Source organism: Mobula birostris, chromosome 6, assembly GCF_030028105.1.
Source record: "Mobula birostris isolate sMobBir1 chromosome 6, sMobBir1.hap1, whole genome shotgun sequence".
Classification (NCBI taxonomy): domain Eukaryota; kingdom Metazoa; phylum Chordata; class Chondrichthyes; order Myliobatiformes; family Myliobatidae; genus Mobula; species Mobula birostris.
The window spans coordinates 98,293,749-98,315,460 of record NC_092375.1 but is presented as its reverse complement, the minus strand read 5'-3'; the positions used below and the strand labels follow the sequence as shown (position 1 = coordinate 98,315,460).

Sequence of the window (21,712 nt, the reverse complement as noted above, 5' to 3'; positions counted from 1 at the left end):
TTCTTTACCCATTCTTGTCATCTGTATAAGTCCGTGAGTAGCCTCTCTACTTCCTCAAAACTATCTGCCCCTCCACCTATCTTCATATTGTCTGCAAACCTTGCAACAAAGCCATCAATTCCATCATCCAAATTATTAACATACAATGTGAAAAGAATCAGTGCCAACACAGATCCCTATGGAACACCATTAGTCACCAGCAGCCAGCCAGAAAAGGCTCCCATTATTCCCATGCTTTGCCTCCTGCCAATCAGTCACAGCTTTATTGATGATAAGATCCTTCCTGTAATACCATGGGTTCATAGTTTGTTAAGCAGCCTCGTGTGTGGCACCTTGTCAACCAATTCTCCTTTGTTGATCCTGCTTGTTATTTCTTCAAAGAATTCGAACAGATTTGTTAGGCAAGATTTTCCCTTGAGGAAACCATGCTGACTCCAAGTACCCTGAGACCTCATCTTAAATAATTGACTCCAGCATCTTCCCAACCACTGAGGTCAGACTAACTGGCCTATAATTTCCTTTCTTCTGCCTCTCTCCCTTCTTGAAGAGTGGAGTAACATTTGCAATTTTCCAGTCTTCCAGAACCACTCCCGAATCTAGTGATTCTTGAAAGATCATGACTAATGCCTCCACAGTTATGCTTCTCTCTAGTTATGGTAACTTCACACAGTTCATGCCTCTAACATCTGGAACTTCCACCATACAGCTAGTGTCTTCCACAGTGAAGACTGATGCAAAATACTTATCCAGTTAATCCACTATTTTCTTGTCCCCCATTACTACCTCTCCAGCATCGTTTTCCAGCGGTTCGATATCCACTCTCACCTCTCTTTTACAGTGTGTTGTTCTATGTTCTGTCGGTAGATTGAGCATATGTCCCTCTCTGTGTCCTTCTAATAATCCCACTCCTAGACCTTGTTCTGTATCATCAGCAACGTGCAATGTATTATATGTGATCCCTTTGAATAAATCTTTGATACAGATTGCAAATACCTGGAACTGACACCATGGTATGCATAGACTCCAGGCCATAAACTGATCTGGATATTTGCCTGCTTGTGTTCTGTTAAACAATTCTCAAACCTGTAATGTTACTCAAGGATTTCCATGTGTGGAACCTAACCAAGGACTTCTGAGAGTCCAATTCCACATCAACTGGTTCATCCTTATCTACTTTGCTTATTACAATTCCAAAGAACAAACAGAAGTGTAGAATGCTTTCCCTTTCATAAACCAATGCATTCTCTGCACAATTGTATTGTTATTTTCAGAGTGCCCTATTACCACTACCCCACTCAAAAGTTCCAGCCATCTCCCCACTCCTGATGTCAAGTTGTCCATGGTACACCATTTATTTTCTCCTGTTTCAATGCACCATTTAGCAGATGCCATTGAATAAACTCTACTTGGAATCAAAGAGCAGTAGAGGGATCTCTGCCTAAGCTGGATGACTCTGTGGAGCAACGGCCATGAAGGAATATGTATTGGTCCTTGGAGATAGATTGAAATTTCAGAACCCTGGAGAGCTACTGGGAAACACAGACATCAAAGTTCACGATGGTCTTGCTTCCTGGGTTTGCGGATCCACACTTATCTAACCCATAAAGAAGGCACTGAGTTCAATGCATATCACAGGCTATGACATGACGTAGTGCTAGGAAAAGATGCCATCCTTAACCAGAAGGTCCTCATATCTTACTCTTCATGTCAATAATTATTAGTGGCCAATATTGTACTTCTCTTGGAACTAAGGAAAGGCGTGGCACTTTGTTATTATGGATCCTTTTTAAAATATCAGACACAGATTGGTTCAACATGCCCAGTTCTCTGGGTTTTGTGCAATGGAACTGATAAATAGAAGAATTAAATTTTCTTTAAAATGCATCAGGATATCACAGACAGGCAAAATATAACTTGTGCAGCAGACGTGTGCAGTCCTGGATTGACCATTCATTGAAAATGTTTTTGGGGTGAGTGGAAGCACCTAATGAATGGAAATGAGTATCAGGGCGGCACATCATTGCCTTCATCATAGAAAACTTAATAAGTATAAGAAGTAAAAGGAGATTTTAAATAGATATAGCAACACCCAAAATGCTGGAGGAACTCAGCAGGTCAAGCAGCATCTATGAGGGAAGTGGACTGTAGACATTTCAGGTCGAGACCCTTCACCTGGATTTAGATTAATCGGGTAGCTGAGTGGTGACACAGCAACAATCTCCTGCTGTGTCAGTAAAACAAAAGAGCTGGTTGTAGACTTCTCCAATGGTGAATATATGCCAGTCTAAAACGGGGGATTGGCAGTGGAGGAAATCAGCAGCTTTAAATTCCCGGGTGTTAGATGATGTATCCTGGGCCCAGCTGAGATGTACCACAATCACAAGGAAGGGTGCTTCAGCATCTTTACTTTCTTAGGAGGCTACAGATCTACTGATGTACTTAGATTTACAGATTTCCAGAGATTTACTATTGAAAGTATTCTGACTGGTTGCATCGTAGTCTAGTGTAACAGTTCAAATGCACAGGAATGTAAGAAGGTGCAGAGAGTAGTGAACTCTGCCCAATTCATCACGGGCACACCATTGGTAGTATCTACAGGGGGCACTGGCTGAAGAAGACAACATCCATCATCAGTGATTTCCACCACCCCCCAGCCTGCCTGGGCCATGCCATCTTCTCTCAGCTACCATTGGGTAGATGGTACAGAAGCCAAAAGCCCCACAGCACCAGGCTTGAGAACAGCTGCTTCCCTTCAATTATTGTTCTTGAACCAACTGTCGCAACCCTAATCTCTACAAGACTACGGCTACTTTGTTCACTTTCCACTAAACTGGACTGTTTTCTTTGTTGCATTCGTGGTCTTTCTTGCTAAACTTGTGCATGTTCTGTGTCTGTAATGCTGCTGCAAGTATGTTTTTTATTGCACCTGTGCATAGATGCACTTATGGAAATAAACTCAGCTTTGATTTTATATATATATATGGACTTGGGTTATCAGCAGTGATACATCTTTCATAAAGGTAATGGAATGATTTCTATGAGAAACAGTAGCAATGAAATATTTCGTGGAAACCCTTCTCTCCATTTACTTCATTTACACTTCTGCCGTCTCAAGAAAACGGCCTTCGTAGTCAAAGACTCCTCCCACTAGGTCATTCTCTCTTCATTCACGCTCCCACCAGGCAGAAGATACAAAAGCTACCCCAAAGTATTTATGTATGGCATGACCTTTTCATTGTATCTTGCTAGACGTAACAATAATGAACCCACTACCAATTACCCTAGGACGCAATCTCCTGCTGCTTCTCCCATGTGTTCAGTTAATTGTTTCAGGAAATGCCCTGAGAGTTTAATGGCTGGACAGACACAAGCAACAAACATAATAAACAATCCCAATGCACCATGCATAGACAGAACACAAGATCAGTAATGGAAATAAGCTGAACCTCTTTGAGCAGCCGTTCCACATCTGTCACCAGCTCGTTGGGGGTGTATGCAAACTTTCCCGTGCCAGTGGTTTCATAGTTATGTCTCCAGTAGTCACCATAATCCTCATATCCTGCACAGAGTAAATAGTTAGATCATTGGACACATCCTGCACAGAATAACCAGTTAGACCATTGGACACATCCTGCAGAGAATAATCAGTTAGTCATAGTCATAGTCATACTTTATTGATCCCGAGGGAAGTTGGTTTTCATTACAGTTGCACCATAAATAGTTAAATAGTAATATGTAAATTACGCCAGGAATTAAGTCCAGGACCAGCCTATTGGCTCAGGATGTCTGACCCCGCAAGGGAGGAGTTGTAAAGTTTGATAGCCACAGGCAAGAATGACATCCTATGACGCTCTGTGTTGCATCTCGGTGGAATGAGTCTCTGGCTGAATGTACTCCTGTGCCCAACGAGTACATTATGTAGTGGATGGGAGACATTGTCTAAGATGGCATGCAACTTGGACAGCATCCTCTTTTCAGACACCACCGTCAGAGAGTCCAGTTCCATCCCCACAACATCACTGGCCTTACGAATGCGTTTGTTGATTCTGTTGGTGTTTGCTACCCTCAGCCTGCTGCCCCAGTACACAACAGCAAACATGATAGCACTGGCCACCACAGACTCATAGAACATCCTCAGCATCGTCCGACAGATGTTAAAGGACCTCAGTCTCCTCAGAAAATAGAGACGGCTCTGACCCTTTTTGTAGACAGCCTCAGTGTTCTTTGACCAGTCCAGTTTATTGTCAATTCGTATCCCCAGGTATTTGTAATCCTCCACCATGTCCACACTGACCCCTTGGATGGAAACAAGGGTCACCGGTGCCTTAGCTCTCCTCAGGTCTACCACCAGCTCCTTAGTCTTTTTCACATTAAGCTGCAGATGGTTCTGCTCACACCATGTGACAAAGTTTCCTACCGTAGCCCTGTACTCAGCCTCATCTCCCTTGCTGATGCATCCAACTATAGCAGAGTCATTAGAAAACTTCTGAACATGACAAGACTCTGTGCAGTAGTTGAAGTCCGAGGTGTAAATGGTGAAGAGAAAAGGAGACAAGACAGTCCCCTGTGGAGCCCCAGTGCTGCTGATCACTCTGTTGGACACACAGTGTTGCAAGCGCACGTACTGTGGTCTGCCAGTCAGGTAATCAAGAATCCATGACACCAGGAAAGTATCCACCTGCATCACTGTCAGCTTCTCCCCCAGCAGAGCAGGGCAGATGGTGTTGAACGTACTGGAGAAGTCAAAAAACTTGACCCTCACAGTGCTCGCTGGCTTGTCCAGGTGGGCATAGACACAGTTCAGCAGGTAGACGATGGCATCCTCAACTCCTAGTCGGGGCTGGTAGGCGAACTGGAGGGGATCTAAGTGTGGCCTAACCATAGGCCGGAGCAGCTCCAGAACAAGTCTCTCCAGGGTCTTCATGACGTGGGAGGTCAATGCCACCGATCTGTAGTCATTGAGGCTGCTGGGCACAGAATCTTCGGCACGGGGGCGAGGCAGGACGTCTTCCACAGCACAGGAACCCTCCGGAGCCTCAGGCTCAGGTTGAAGACATGGCGAAGTACTCCACATAGCTGAGGGGTACAGGCTTTGAGCACCCTGGTACTGACACCATCCGGTCCTGTAGCCTTGCTTGGGTTGAGACATTTCAGCTGTCTTCTCACCTGTTCAGCTGTGAAGCCCACCGTTGTGGTTTTGTGTGGGGAAGGGGTATAGTCATGAGAGCAGGTTGGGGGTCTGTGAGGAGGGGTAGGAGGGGAGAGTGGAATATGTGTTGGTTGGGCGCTGACAACAGATGACTCGTGGGGGATGGGCAGGGGCCACAATGTCAAATCTGTTAAAGAACAGGTTAAGTTAATTGGCCCTGTCCACACTGCCTTCAGCTCCTCTGTTGCTAGTTTGCCGGAACCCAGTGATGGTCTTCATCGCCCTCCAGACCTCTCTCATGTTGTTCTGCTGGAGTTTCCACTCAAGCTTTCTCCAGTACCTGTCTTTAGCGTCCCTGATCCTGGCTTTCAGGTCCCTCTGTATTGCCCTCAGCTCCTCCCTATTTCCATCTCTAAATGCCCTCTTTTTAGCATTCAGGATGTCTTTAATGTCCTTTGTTACCATTGGATACATCCTGCACAGAATAACCAGTTAGACTATTGGACACATCGTGCACAGAATAACCATTTAGATCTTTGGACACACTCTCACATGACCGCTCATCATCTCACATGAAATCGTTTGCTTACTTACCATTCAGCTTGGCAGCCTTGTTCTTCAGAACGACGTATTGCTCATAAAGTGGTCTGAGTTTCTTCCCCACATTAACTCGCCAGCCTTCCCAGGCCCACAGCCTCTTGTTATAGTTTCTGCTTTGGGCCATTAGATTAGTCAACTCTGAACAGAAGCAAGAGTATTAGCAAGTGTCCAACAGGCTCATGAAGGAGCCTTCACAATACAACCAAAGGCATCATTTTGCCCCTGAGAAGGTCCCCCTTGGCTGTCTTGACTCTGACAGATCTGTGCACCTATACTGCTGAATTATCAGTCAGTAATGTGGAGGATTCCAGAAGGTTTCGGCACCTTGAACTGAGCACAATGGCTGTTTGCTTCCAACTGGATCACAAGCTTACCTTTTGAATCAGAAGGATGTGATTCCAATGCCTCACTAATTACTTTATCCAGTCAGATCAAAGCTGGTGGCAGGATGATTAGGGGCAATGGTGAACAGTTGTGGGAAGGATGTTCAAATCTGAATCATACAACAATGACACCATGTTACCAGTATGCATTCAAGGTTGAAATTGTGAATGCAAAAGCCTTTGTAGACAATTGTTGATGCTTTAAATGTTTTTACTCTAACTTTTTACTTCATTCATCTGGTGCTGTGTTCTAGTTATAATCTATCAGATAATCAAGCTCAATGTGAATTTTTAAAGAAAATGAAAACCAGTTTATCAAGTCATTATATAATGTTATATTGTTAATAAACTCTTAAGAGAGCGAGGGAGGAGGGGAAGAGAGAGGGAGAGAGAGAAGGAAGGAGGAGGAGAGACAGAGAGAGAGAGAAAGAGAGAGAACACAGAACACTACAGGCCCTTCAGCCCGCAATGTTGTGACAACCCTTTAACATACTCCAAGATCAATCCAACCCTCCCCACTCACATAGCTCACCACTTGTCTTTTGTTCATATGCCTTTGAGAGGTTGCTCATGGCTAGAATCAAAGCCTGACTAAGCAAGGATCTGCACCCACTGCAATTTGCCTATCACCACAATAGGTCTACGGCAAGTACAATCTCATTGGCTCTTCATCGGTTTTGGATCACCTGGACAACACTAATATTTACATCAGGCTGCTGCTTATTGACTACAGCTCAGCATTTAACACAATCATTCCTACATTGTTACATTGCAATACATATTAATTAAAAAACTGTCATAGTCATAGTCATACTTTATTGATCCCGGGGGAAATTGATTTTTGTTACAGTTGCACCATAAATAATTAAATTTTAATAAAACCATAAATAATGAAATAGTAATATGTAAATTATGCCAGGAAATAAGTCCAGGACCAGCCTATTGGCTCAGGGTGTCTGACCCTCCAAAGGAGGAGTTGTAAAGTTTGATGGCCACAAGCAGGAATGAATTCCTATGACGCTCTGTGTTGCATCTCGGTGGAATGAGTCTCTGGCTGAATGTACTCCTGTGCCCAACCAGCACATTACGTAGTGGAGTACATTATGTAACAGTGTGAGTATTGAGTGTGTGAGTCTTGAGTATGTGTTGAGTGTGTTGACTGTTGTGTGTGCATGAGTGTGTGAGTGTGTGTAGAGTGTGCTGTATGTGTTGAGTGTGAGTGTGTGCTTTTGAGTGTTGAGTGTGTGTTGAATTTGTTGAGCATGAGTGTTGAGTGTGTGAGTGTGAGTGTTAAGTATATTAGTGTTGAGTGTGTGAATGCTGTGTGTGAGTGAGAGTGTGTGTTGAATGTGTGAGTGTTGAGTGTGTGAGTGTGGAGTCTGAGTGTGTGTGAGTGTTTTAGTGTTGAGTGTGTGAGTGTGAGTGTTGGGCGTGTGAATGTGTGAGTGTTGCATGTGTGAGTGTGTGTTGAGTGTTGAGTGTGTGTGTTAAATGTGTGAGTGTGAGTGTTGGGTGTGTAAGTGTTGAGTGTGAATGTGTGTGAGTGTTTTTAGTGTTGAGTGTGTGATGTGTGAGTGTTGGGTGTGTGTGAATGTGCAAGTGTTGAGTGTGTGAGTGTGAATGTCTGAGTGTTGAGTGTGTGTGAGTATGTGAGTGTGTGTGTTGAGTGTGGATTGTGAGTGTGAGTATTGAGTTTGTGAGAGTGTGTGAGTGTTGAGTGTGTGAGTGTTGAGTATGTGAGTGTGAGTGTTGAGTGTGGGAGTGTGAGTGAGTGTGAGTGTTTTAGTGCTGAGTGTGTGAGTGTGAGTGTTGGATGTGTGTGAATGTGTGAGTGTTGAGTGTGTGAGTGTGAATGTGTGGGCTGGGGTGATATACTGCGTCCGGTGCTCCCGATGTGGCCTTCTATATATTGGCGAGACCCGACACAGACTGGGAGATCATTTCGCTGAACACCTACGCTCTGTCCGCCAGAGAAAGCAGGATCTCCCAGTGGCCACACATTTTAATTCCACGTCCCATTCCCATTCTGATATGTCTATCCACGGCCTCCTCTACTGTAAAGATGAAGCCACACTCAGGTTGGAGGAACAACACCTTATATTCCGTCCGGGTAGCCTCCAACCTGATGGCATGAACATTGACTTCTCAAACTTCCGCTAATGCCCCATCTTCCCCTCATACCCCATCCGTTATTTATTTATATACACACATTCTTTTTCTTTCTCTCCTTTTTCTCCCTCTGTCCCTCTCACTATACCCTTGCCCTCTGGGCTCCCCCCCCGCTTTTCTTTCTCCCTAGGCCTCCTGACCCATGATCCTCACATGTCCCTTTTGCCAATCACCTGTCCAGCTCTTGGCTCCATCCCTCTCCCTATCATTTTGGATCTCCCCCTCCCCCTCCCACTTTCAAATCTCTTACTAGCTCTTCTTTCAGTTAGTCCTGACGAAAGGTCTTGGCCCGAAATGTTGACTGTACCTCTTCCTAGAGGTGCTGCCTGGCCTGCTGCGTTCACCAGCAACTTTTATGTGTGTTGCTTGAAATTCCAGCAACTGCAGATTTCCTCGTGTTTGTGAATGTGTGAGTGTTGATTGTGCGTGAGTATGTGAGTGTGAGTGTTGAGTGTGTGATTGTGAATGTGAGTATTGAGTTTGTGAGAGTGTGTGTGTGTGTTGAGTGTGTAAGTGTGTGAGTGTGTATTGGGTGTGCGTGTATGAGTGTGGGTGTGTGTAAGTGTGTGAGTGTGAGTGTTGAGTGTGTGAGTGCGAGTGTGTGCACTGTACATCGATGGGAAGAGCTATATTAGAAGAAGTTAAGGCATGAGAGACTTTCATTACCTGGATCTAGTTCCAAGCAGTTGGAATGTTGATCTGGATAGCAGACGGTTCCAGTGCCATAGATTGTGCTCATATTATTCAGAATATTATTCAACTGTAATAAGAAATATTAATAAGGTGTTTTGCTTTGAACATCTGCATTCTACTGTCTCACCATGCTGAGATAATGAACATTTATTCTGATTATTCAGGAGCTGTGGACATCAGAAAAGCAAGCTATAAGGCTGGGAATTGCAAGTTGCAGAAAAAAACATACCAGGGACAAACACTGAGTCCAAGGAAGGCAGTCAGCCATATGACTGGGAGTAACAGAGGAAAGTTTACACATCTTCCAAAACAATTTCTTAATAAGTCATGCGATCAAAGTGCTGTGATGACATCACATGCAGTGAGCTGCTTCCTACTAGGGTAGAGTGAAAACCCGCATTTGCACTCTCATGATTGTTACTGTCAATAACACTAGCAAGCCGTTTGCTTGCTGAGTCCTTTATCTGCCAATCTCCATGCTGGGAAACATAGAAACATAGAAAATAGGTGCAGGAGTAGGCCATTCGGCCCTTCAAGCCTGCACCGCCATTTATTATGATCATGGCTGATCATCCAACTCAGAACACCGCCCCAGCCTTCCCTCCATACCCCCTGACCCCCGTAGCCACAAGGGCCATATCTAACTCCCTCTTAAGTATAGCCAATGAACTGGCCTCAACTGTTTCCTGTGGCAGAGAATTCCACAGATTCACCACTCTCTGTGTGAAGAAGTTTTTCCTAATCTCGGTCCTAAAAGGCTTCCCCTCTATCCTCAAACTGTGGCCCCTCGTTCTGGACTTCCCCAACATCGGGAACAATCTCCTGCATCTAGCCTGTCCAATCCCTTTAGGATCTTATACGTTTCAATCAGATCCCCCCTCAATCTTCTAAATTCCAACGAGTACAAGCCCAGTTCATCCAGTCTTTCTTCATATGAAAGTCCTGCCATCCCAGGAATCAACCTGGTGAACCTTCTTTGTACTCCCTCTATGGCAAGGATGTCTTTCCTCAGATTAGGGAACCAAAACTGCACACAATACTTTCTCCCAGTCCCAAAACACCTCTTCCCACCTAGCCTTTCATCTCTTACAGTCATGCAACACTCAGCAAACCCAAGTCACAAGGTCCATCCACCTGCCAAAGTCAAGAGTTGTTCCCTGTCCCCGGTTCCCTCCTGTTAACTTAGCTACTGCTGGACAAACAACAGCATTAAAATCAACAGCAACACACACTCCTCCACTCTTCCAGGAACTCCCTGTTCTCATCAGCACCTCCCACTCCTAGTGGAAGGTGTGAAGGGCTAATTCAGTGCTGGCAAACAATGATAACCACTGAAAGGTGAATGGGAAGAAACATTTCAGTACAAAAAATCCCTCAAGTATTATGTCGAAAATTTTTGTCATAGAACTAAACAGCACAGAATCAGGCCCTGAAGCTCATCGACCCAACAGACCATTAAACAACACACATCAAAGTTGCTGGTGAACGCAGCAGGCCAGGCAACATCTCTAGAAAGAGGTACAGTCGACGTTTCAGGCCGAGACCCTTCGTCAGGACTAACTGAAGGAAGAGTGAGTAAGAGATTTGAAAGTGAGAGGGGGAGGGGGAGATCCAAAATGATAGGAGAAGACAGGAGGGGGAGGGATGGAGCCAAGAGCTGGACAGGTGATTGGCAAAAGGGATATGAGAGGATCATGGGACAGGAGGCCCAGGGAGAAGGAAAAGGGGGAGGGGGGGAAAACCCAGTGGATGGGCAAGGGGTATAGTCAGAGGGACAGACGGAGAAAAAGGAGAGAGAGAGAGAGAAGGAATGTGTGTATATAAATAAATAACGGATGGGGTACGAGGGGGAGGTGGGACTATATAAATGAATAACGGATGGGGTACGAGGTCCCTATGTCCCTCTGACTATACCCCTTGCCCATCCTCTGGGTTTCCCCCCTCCCCCGTTTCCTTCTCCCTGGGCCTCCTGTCCCATGATCCTCTCATATCCCTTTTGCCAATCACCTGTCCAGCTCTTGGCTCCATCCCTCCCCCTCCTGTCTTCTCCTATCATTTTGGATCTCCCCCTCCCCCTCCCACTTTCAAATCTCTTACTAGCTCTTCCTTCAGTTAGTCTTGACGAAGGGTCTCGGCCCGAAACGTCGACTGTACCTCTTCCTAGAGATGCTGCCTGGCCTGCTGCGTTCACCAGCAACTTTGATGTGTGTTGCTTGAATTTCCATCATCTACAGAATTCTTCGTGTTTGTGTTTTAAAAAGACTATTAAACACCTATTTACATAATTTGTAATCTCCTCCATTCCTAACAATACTCCAGATTCAATCACACACTTGGGACTATTTACTGGCCCATCAGGATGTTCGAGGAAACGAGAGCATCCAGAAGAATCCTGCAAGGCCACATGGAGTGCATGCAAGCTCCACACAGACAGCAAGGGGATATAGGCTTGGACCCATGTCACTGGAGTTGTGAAGCAGCAGCTCCTACTGTCTCTGCTGTTATCATGGTCTTAAACAGACTTCTTGTATGGTCACAATGAAATCTTAATCGCTCTCTCGACCTTGCCATGATCCTTGCTCTTTATTTCTCTGCCTGTGCTGCACTATCTCTGTAACTGTGACACTACATTCTGCATTTTAATTGGAATGACCTGTCTGGGTGGCATACAAACAAAAGCTTTACCATCTTGGCACATGTGATAATAATAAACAGGTTATCAATTATTAGTTGCGCCACTGTGTCATCCTGGTAATGCATTCATAAAGGCTACAAAATTCATAATTCATGGGTTGCTAATGTAATTATAATTTGGAATCAGAATCAAGTTTAATATCATTGACAAATATGAAATTTGTTGTTTCGCAGCAGCTATACAATGCAATACATAATACAAACTATAAATTACAATAAGAAATATATATTTTTTAAAATAAATAAGTAGTGCAAAAGAGAGAGAAAAAAACTGAGGTAGTTCATTGTCCATTCAGAAATCTGATGGTGGAGGGGAAGAAGCTGTCCCTGAATGTTGTGTGTGTGTCTTCAGACTCCTGAACCTTCTCCTTGATGGTAGCAATGAGAAGGGGGTATATCCTGGGTGGTAGGGGTCCTTGATGATGGATGCCGCCTTTTGAAGGTGTCCTGGACGCTGGAGAGGCTAGTGTCCATGATGGAACTGTCTGAGTTTACAATCTTCTGCAGCTTTTTCCAGTCTTGTGCAGTGGCCCCTCCACACCAGACAGTGATGCAACCAGTCAGAATGCTCTCCACAGTACAAGAAAGTTGAGAAAGCCTTTGGTGATATACCAAATCTCCTCAGACTGCTAAAGAAATATAGCCTCTATCGCGTCTTCTTTGTAACTGCATCAATATGTTGGTCCTAGGATAGATCTTCAGAGATGTTGACACCCACGAACCTGAAACTGCTCACTCTTTCTACTTCTGATCCCTCAGTGAGGACTGGTGTCTGTTGCTACAACTTCCCTTTCCTCGATCAGACCATGTCCTTTCCTCAGTGCTGCCATCAGGTAGAAGGTACAGGAGCCTCAGCACTCACACCACCAGGTTCAAGAACAGTTACTTCCCCTCAACCATCAGGCTCCTGAACACTTATTCTATTTCTGATGTTCTCACAACCAATGACTCTTTATCTTGTTACTTCATGCTCTCATTATTTATTGCTATTTATTTTCATCTGCATTTGCACAGTCTGTTGTCTAATATGTCCTTGCTCTCTCATTGATCCTGTTTATGGATCCTGTCTATGGATTTGTTGAGAATGCTGAACATACTGCAGGAAAAAGGACCCCAGGGTTAATGTGGCAACATGTATGTAGTCTGATAATAAATTTTACTTTGAACTTTTGGTCGTACTGAAGTTGAGTACAAAGTTATTATTGTGACACCACTCAACCAGTTTATCTTTCTCTCTACTGTACACTTCCTCATCACCATCTGAAATTTATAGGTGGCATTTGAGCTATGCCTAGCCACACAGTCATGGGTGCAGAACAGAGGGCTGCGCATGCATCCTTGAGGTGCATCAGTGTTGATTGTCAGCGAGGGGCAGATGTTATTTCTGATCCTCACAGACTGTGGTCTCCCAGTGAAGAAGTCAAGGATTCAGTTTCAGAAGGAGGGTGCAGAGGGTCCAGGTCCTTGGTTCAGCATGAGTTTGTTCTAGCCATGACCAAACTCTCAAAGCACTTCATCACAGTAGATGTGAGTGCCACTGGGCAAGAGTTGTGGACGTAACTCACCCTGGTCTTCTTTGGCACTGGAATGATTGTTGCCCTTTTGAAGCAGGTAGCAACCTCCAACTACAACAATGAAAGGTTGAAAATGTGCTTGAACAGTCCAGTCAGTTGGTTGGCACAAGTTTTCACAGGGACAGCACCAGGGACAGCACGGGGCCTGATGCTTTGCAAAGGTTCACCCTCTTGAAAGATGTTCTGATGTAGGCCTCCAAAACAGAGATCACAAGGTCACCAGATGCTGCAGGGGTTCGCACAGGTGTAATGTTATTCTCTCTTTCAAACTGAGCGTAAAAGGCATTGAGCTCATCTGAGAGCAAAGCATCACAGCCATTCGTAATGTTAAGTTTCAGTTTGTAGGAACTAGTGACCTGCAAACCCTGTCAGAGATGACATGCATCTGATTCCATCTCTAACCTCAATCAGAATTGATTTTTGCCCTTAAAATAGCCTCCCATTGTTCATACCTAAACTTCTTGCATAGTTCTGGATCACTAGTCTTGAAGATCTATCCCTCTGCAGACTATGACTGGTATGGTTCATCCACAGCTTTTGTTTGGGCATCTCTGCTATGTTCTTGAAGGCACACACACATCCACACAGGTCTTGATGAAGTCGGTGACAACTGTGTGCACCGGAGTAACTTGCCCGCTTTCAGTTTCTTAAAGGGGAACTGCACTCACAACCTGAATCTACCATCTGAGGTTTGTCAATTTCTTAAAGGGGAACTGCACTCAAACCTGAGTCCAGCATCTGAGGTTTGTCAATTTCTTAAAGGGGGAACTGCACTCAAACCTGAGTCCGGCATCTGAGGTTTGTCAATTTCTTAAAGGGGGAACTGCACTCCAACCTGAGTCCAGCATCTGAGGTTTGTCAGTTTCTTAAAGGGGAACTGCACTCGCAACCTGAATCTGCCATCTGAGGTTCGTCAATTTCTTAAAGGGGAACTGCACTCACAACCTGAATCTGCCATCTGAGGTTCGTCAATTTGGAGTATCGATAGATTTTTTTAAACATCTTGAAACGATGTTGCTTTCTGTGACTGTGGATTTCAGCTGCAGTAGTACTATATTTGATGACTCCCATTAGATCTGCACGCAAAGAGTTGACACTTAACAACACCATCTTATCATTAATTTCAAGCCAGCCGCTTCTGCATGTCTGCTGACACTTTCAATAGAATACAGTGGGTAACTGCTCTAAAGAGGATGGTTACTTACCAGGTTATAATCATCTGTGGATAAAATGCCAGATCCTTTGTCTCGAAGCATTTCCAGTTGTTGTTTGGTTGCTGCATCCTTTATCTTGGTGAGGTCAATCTTGTTGGCATTATCAGAAGCTTGTTGGTAAAACTGAGACCATGTAGCACCTGCCTTGTTCTGCAAAAAAAAGTAAGTCAATTTGAATCAAAATCTTTGCCATACATTGTGTCTAGTTTCAATTAAGTTTTGCATTCACCTGTCAGCAGGAGTGTCCTTCTCTCCACAGGAACTACCTGACTTGCTGAGCAATTCCACTGGTTTCTGGTTTTGTTTCAGAATGGTGTCTCCAAATGTAGGTTCTACTTGTGCTTTTTGACAATTCATTCTCCCATACATTGTCTTGCTGACATTATATTAATGACTTAGATGAGGGAATTAAATGCAGCATCTCCAAGTTTGCAGATGACACAAAGCTGGGCGGCAGTGGTAGCTGTCAGGAGGATGCTAAGAGAATGCAGGGTGACTTGGATAGGTTAGGTGAGTGGGCAAATTCATGGCAGATGCAATTTAATGTGGATAAATTTGAGGTTATCCACTTTGGTGGCAAAAATAGGAGAACAGATTACTATCTGAATGGTGGCCGATTAGGAAAAGGGGAGGTGCAACGAGACCTGGGTGTCATTATACACCAGTCATTGAAAGTGGGCATGCAGGTACAGCAGGCGGTGAAAAAGGCGAATGGTATGCTAGCATTCATAGCAAGAGGATTCGAGTACAGGAGCAGGGAGGTACTACTGCAGTTGTGCAAGGCCTTGGTGAGACCACACCTGGAGTATTGTGTGCCGTTTTGGTCCCCTAATCTGAGGAAAGACATTCTTGCCATAGAGGGAGTACAAAGAAGGTTCACCAGATTGATTCCTGGGATGGCAGGACTTTCATATAATGAAAGATTGGATCGACTAGGCTTATACTCGTTGGAATTTAGAAGACTGAGGGGGGGATCTTATTGAAACGTATAAAATCCTAAAGGGATTGGAAAGGCTAGATGCAGGAAGATTGTTCCCGATATTGGGGAAGTCCAGAACGAGGGGTCATAGTTTGAGGATAAAGGGGAAGCCTTTTAGGACCGAGATGAGGAAAAACTTCTTCACACAGGGAGTGGTGAATCTGTGGAATTCTCTGCCACAGGAAACAGTGGAGGCCAGTTCATTGGCTATATTTAAGAGGGAGTTAGATATGGCCCTTGTGGCTACAGGGATCAGGGGGTATGGAGGGAAGGCTGGTACAGGGTTCTGAGTTGGATGATCAGCCATGATCATACTGAATGGCGGTGCAGGCTCGAAGGGCTGAATGGCCTACTCCTGCACCTATTTTCTATGTTTCTATGTTTCTATACCAACCCATTCACATTAATCTCAGTTTCCAGTACTTGGCTTGTAAGCCTCCTCTGCCTGGGTGATACAAATGCTTGTCTGGACGATTCTTAATGGCCAGCAGTGACTCTGCTTCATGTGGTAGTCTATTCCAGGTCCTCTCCACTCTCAGTGGAAAAATGCCCCTCAGGTCCCCTCTTATCCTTTATCTTAAATCTAGTTTTATTCACCTCTGATAAAGGACAAGGTTTCTTGAAGTCTACTCATCAGAATTTTATATATCTCAGTCTTGTCCTCTTTATTCCCCTCCACTGCAGGGACAAGAGATCTAGGCCTCAAAAATTCAGTCCGATAGGTCAACCAGGATCTGTCCTTGACAAAGCCTTGCCTTATCACTAATCAGTCCTTGCCTTTCCAAGTGATCATTTGTCCTGTCCCTAGAACCTTTTTCCAATAACCCTCCCTCTCCCTTGTTAAAGAGAGAGAGAGAGAGAGAGAGAGAGAGAGGGAGATAGAGCGCCTGTGGTATGTCAAATGCCAGATGAAAGATGAAGTCTTTGAGGTAACTGCAAGTCTGTGTCTTTGCTACTGCTTTGCTCATGCTTGAGTGCAATGCTTGCTTTTTTTTGCCGGTGGGGGAAGGCGGATTGTTGCTTACGCGTTGGGGGGTGGCGCTGGGGGGACTTCGGGGTTCCCACATTTAACTGTTGTTCATTCTTTGGGGCACTTCTCTGTTTTTGTGGATGTTTGCAAAGAAAAAGCATTTCAAGATGTATATTGTATTCATTTGTCTGACATTAAATTGGACTTTTGGACTACCGATCACAGCCTCTAATTTCTTTTCTGAACTTCATGAATTCCTGCAGTCTGGTATATACTAGCCACCAAAACATAAAGTTCCTTCTCCAACTGCTCTGCTTTCCTTCCACATCCCAATGATGTGTTGGCTAGTACATTAATTGACCACTATAAGTTGTCCCTGATGCAGCTGGGTAGCAATTCCATACGTAGAACAGTATCGATTCAAGATTCATGATTGTCAAATATCATTTCCATTACACAAGTATAAACTAGAACAAAATTCATGTTACTCCAGATCTGATACAGCACAAAATCAGCATAATAAGGTATAGGACATAATAATAAAAACATAAGATATTTTATATACATAGATTGATCATGTGTCCACATAAGGTGACTGACAGGAAATAATAAAGTAGTGGCGATTGAGGGATGGGCTAGTGGGTGGAGGTGTTGATGAGCCTGACGACTTGAGGAAAGAAACTGCTTTTGAGTCTGGTGATCCTGGTGTGGATGCTACATGGCCTCCTCCCTGATGGGGGTGGGACAAACAGTCCATGAGCAGGGTGGGTGGGATCCTTCATGATATTGCTGGCCTTTCTCGGGCGCCTTTCTGTATTTATCTCCTTGATGGCGGGTAGGCTGCTGTTGGTGATGTGTTGGGTAGTTTTTACTACCCACGTAGAGCCTTTGTGCCCACCACAGTGCAGTTTCTGCACCATTCAGTGATGTGCAGGTGAAGTGTATTGTCCAGCTCTCTTCAGTCTCTTCAGAAAGTAGGGGCATTGACGAACATTCTTGATTGAATAAGATGTGTCCTACGACCAGATGTGTGAGGTGTACACTGCCAAGAGTTCAAAAGTGCTCACAATTTCCACAGTTGTGCTGCTGATATAAGGAGTGGTGTGAGTTCTCCTCAAGTCGATAACCATCTCCTTTGTCTTGTTGTCATTGAGGAAGAGGTTATTTCCTTGGCAGCAGACTTGGAGCTCTCCCACCTCCTCTCTGTAGGCTGTCTCATTGGTGTTGGTGATGAACCCCACCAGAGAAACATAAAACCTACAGCACAATGCAGGCCCTTTGGCCCACAATGCTGTGCCAAACATGTCCTTACTTTAGATATTACCTAGAGTTACCCATAGCCCTCTATTTTCCTAAGCTCCATGTACCTATCCAGGAGTTTCTTAAAAGACCTTATCATATTCACCTCCACCACCATCACCGGCAGCCCATTCCACGCACTCACCACTCTCTACATAAAAAACTTACCCCTGACATCTCCTCTGTACCTACTTCCAAGCACCTTAAAACGGTGCCCTCTCGTGTTAGCCATAACACGACTGTTGCATCATCGTGCTGAAGATGACGGGGAGGTGGAGCAGTTGTATATCCTGACTCTCTGAGTTCTGTCGGTTGTGAAGATCAACATCCAGTTGCACAGTGGGTGACCGAGGAGTAGGAGTTTGTTCACTGAGATCTGTGGGACAATAGTGTGGAATGCCGAACTGAAATCCAGAAACAGCATTCTGACATATGTCCTTGTTTTCTACGTGTGCCACGGCCAGGTGCTGAGATGCTCTGGCCATGATTCTGTCAGTAAGCATATTAGTGAGTGTCCCATTTAGCAGGAACGGAGTTTGTGATGTGTGCCGTTACCAGTCATCCAAAGCACTTCACGATGATTGGTGTAGGTGCCACTGGGCAGTCGTCATTTTCTTCTGAAGGTGTAGAGTTCTTTGGTACTGGTTGACTTGAAACATGTGGGGACAGCAGCCTGGACCGGTGCAATGTCGAAGACATCAGTGAGCTGGTGTGCACATTGCCTGTGTACTCTGCCTGGCCACCTTACAGGGATTGACTGTCTACAGAGACTTTCTCATGTCTGCTGCTGCACACCTGGAAAGGGAGAGGGTGGCGGTACTTCGTGTTGCATGCCTCGAAGTGTGCATAGCAGTTGTTTAGAGCAGTGGGGAGGGAGGCATCACTGGTATATTGACGCTGTTTTTCTTTGCGTAGTTAGTAATGCCCCTGATGCACAGAAACATATGGCAGGGATTGTTATCCTGAACTTTTTGTGTGTTGGCAGTCTTTGCCCTCTTGATGCCTATGATGACATTTCTCCTGGCTGGTCAGAGAGCTGTTCAGTCTCCAGAAGAGGCCAGGATTTGGGTAGGTACTCAGGGAAGGAAAGCAGCAAGGAGATTCGTGATGTTTGATGGTTGGCATTAACATGGAAGGCTGAAGGTCCATAAGACCATAAGATACAGGAGCAGGTTAGGCCATTCAGCCCATCAAGTCTGCTCCACCATTTCATCATGGCTGATCCCGGATCCCACTCAATCCCATACACCTGCCTTCTCGCCGTATCCTTTGAATGCATCTTGCGTCTGTGCAGTTTCACTCAATAATTCCTTCAGTATTTTGGAAGAACCTGTCCCCACCATCTTCCAGGCAATTTCAACCACACCTCTGGCTGAAAAACTCTTTTGTAACTCCTCTCTAAATCTATTGCTCCTTACCCTAAATCTATGCAGTCTAATTTCAGATAGCTCTACTAATGGGGTAAGTATTTTGCTATTCACACTATCTATGCCCTTCAAAGCTTTGTACACCTCTATCAAGTCCCCCTTGGCCTCAACAGCTCTAAGGAAAACTGCCTGAGTCACTGGTGGAGGCAGATACACTCGTGAAGTTTAAGAGACTACTACACAGGTATATGGAGGAATTTAAGGTGGGGGGTTATATGGGAGGCAGGGTTTGGGGGTCGGCACAACTTTGTGGGCCGAAGGGCCTGTAATGTGCTGTACTATTCTATGTTCTATGTTCTAAACTAATCAACTGCAACACTCCATCCCCGGCAACTGGATGTGGCAGACCTGAGGCGACATGAGGCAGCAGGCTTGTGGCCAAGAGCAAGGAAGACCCGAGGTTCGATCAATTTAAGCACCAGGCTGAATCAGAAAGATTGGGTACAGGCCGAATCAAGGCAGCAGGATCTAGGCCCCAGAGAGTATCGAAGTGACTGAACCCAATGTCTGAACAACTATTTAAACACTGGGCCAAATCAGAAAGGTCGGGTCCAGGCTGTATCAAGGCAGTGGGGTCTAGACCCCAGAGAGTATCAAAGCGACAGAACCTGTTCTTTGGATGACAATTTAAGCAACGGGCTGAATCAGAAAGATTGGGTACAGGCTGATTCGAGGTGGCAGGGTCTAGGTTCCAGAGAGTACTGAAGTGACTGCACCCAATGTTTGGATGATGATTTAGGTGCCGAGCCAGGTTGAAAAGGTCGGGGTGTCGGGCTCCAATGCGAGGGACAGGCCCGTTCAGCTCGCTGCTCTATTCTGCGTTAAACGAGAGGTCCATAGACAGGACTGTGCTTGTGGGCTTCAGTTCAGAATACGATTTGCTTCCATTTATTGTTTGCATGATTTGCTTTTTTTTCCCTGCGCATTGGGTGTTTGATGTCTTCTTTTCTGGTTTTATTTTGGGTTTCTTTGTTTCATGGCTGCCTGTTATGAAACGAATCTCAAGGTTCATACTTTGATAATAAATGTACTTTGAACTTTGGCAACATCTTTTCTGCATCCTCTCAAAGGGATCATATTTTTCTTATACCACATAGAGTACTCTAGCTGTGGCCTAACTGATGTTTTATAAAGTTGTACTGTAACCTTTCACCTCTTGTGTCCTATGCCCTGGCTAAAGATGGCACATGAATTGTATGACTTCTTCACCAGTCTGTATACCTGTGCAACCATCTTCAGAGATCCTTGCACTTCGTACCTACATCACTCTGTTCCTTAGCACCCTCTTGGATTCTACAGTTCACACTGTATTAGTTCCTATTCATCCCTATTAGTCCTCCCAAAATACATCAGAGCACGCTTTTCAGCATGCAATGTGGCTGAAGGTGGGGCAGAGGCAGTGTGCGGTGGGACAGAAAAATGATCAGGCAGAATTTCAATCAGTGGGATGAGCTGCAGTATAACAGAAGGACAAAACTGGAAAGGGTGATGAATACAAGACTGAAGGTCTTATGTTTGAATGCACACAGTTTATGGAATAAGGTAGGCGCAGTTATAGTTTGGCATTGTAGACATCACTGAGTCGTGCTGAAAGAATATTATAGTTGTGAGCTTAACATCCAAGGATACACATTGTATTGAAAGGACAGCGTTATTAAGTGTGAGGGTGAGCAGCCAGAGGCCATGGCCCATGTGGGTACCAATGATGTGGGTAGGGCAACTTCGAGGTTCGGCAGGCAGTTAAGTGCTAAGTTAATGGGCAGGAGCTTCAGGGTTGTGATCTCAGGGTTGCTACCTGTGCCACGTGTTGCTGAGGCCAGAACTGGGAAGATTATATAGTTTAATATGTGGCGAAGGAGTTGGTGTAGGACGGAGGGCATCAGATTTTTGGATCATTGGGCTCTCTTCCAGGGAAGGTGGGACCTGTACAGAGAGATGGTTTGCACCTGAACTGGAAAGAGACTAATATCCTACTGGGAAGGTTTAATGTTGCATGATGGGGTTTAAACTAGAGTTACAGGGGGATGGGAACCAGAGTGCCAGAACAGTTAGTGGAGAGGTTGTGGAAGCAGATGTTGGTAAGACCTCAGACTGCATATATTTCAATGCAAGAAGTATCGTAGGAAAGGCCGATGTGCTCAGGGCATGGATCAACACCTGGGATTATGACATTGTAACCATTAGTGAGACTTGGTTGCTGGAGGACCAGAACTGGCCTCCCAGTATTGCTTCAGACGTGACTGAGTGGGAGGGATTAAAAGGTGGTGTTACTAGTCAGGGAAAATGTCACAGCAGTGTTCAAACAGGTTCCTCTTATGTTTCTGTTAGGTTGAAAGGAAAGGTTAAAAGTTTAAGAGAGCCTTGGTTTTCAAGGGATATTGGAAACTTGGTTCAGAAAAAGAGAGATATCTACAATAAATGTAGGCAACATGGAGTAAATGGGGTGCTCGAGGAATATGAAGAATGTAAAAAGACTCTGAAGAAAGAAATTAGAAAAGCTAAAAGAAGATGTGAGGTTGCTTTGGCAAGTAAGGTGAAAACAAATCCCAAGGGTTTCTACA

The 21,712-nt window shown here is 44.9% G+C and overlaps 1 protein-coding gene across 1 annotated transcript in view; it reads right to left on the bottom strand.

Annotated features, from left to right (window-relative positions):
- The window catches only part of ace2 (angiotensin I converting enzyme 2), a 114,973-nt gene that overhangs the window by 81,509 nt on the left and 11,752 nt on the right, over positions 1 to 21,712 (bottom strand). Inside the window, exons 2-5 of the mRNA XM_072262357.1 lie at positions 14,468 to 14,626; positions 8,968 to 9,061; positions 5,744 to 5,887; positions 3,447 to 3,559 (exon numbers count right to left, since the gene is read on the bottom strand). Coding sequence (XP_072118458.1) covers positions 3,447 to 3,559; positions 5,744 to 5,887; positions 8,968 to 9,061; positions 14,468 to 14,626 — 510 coding nt within the window. The remainder of the gene's footprint in view (positions 1 to 3,446; positions 3,560 to 5,743; positions 5,888 to 8,967; positions 9,062 to 14,467; positions 14,627 to 21,712) is intronic.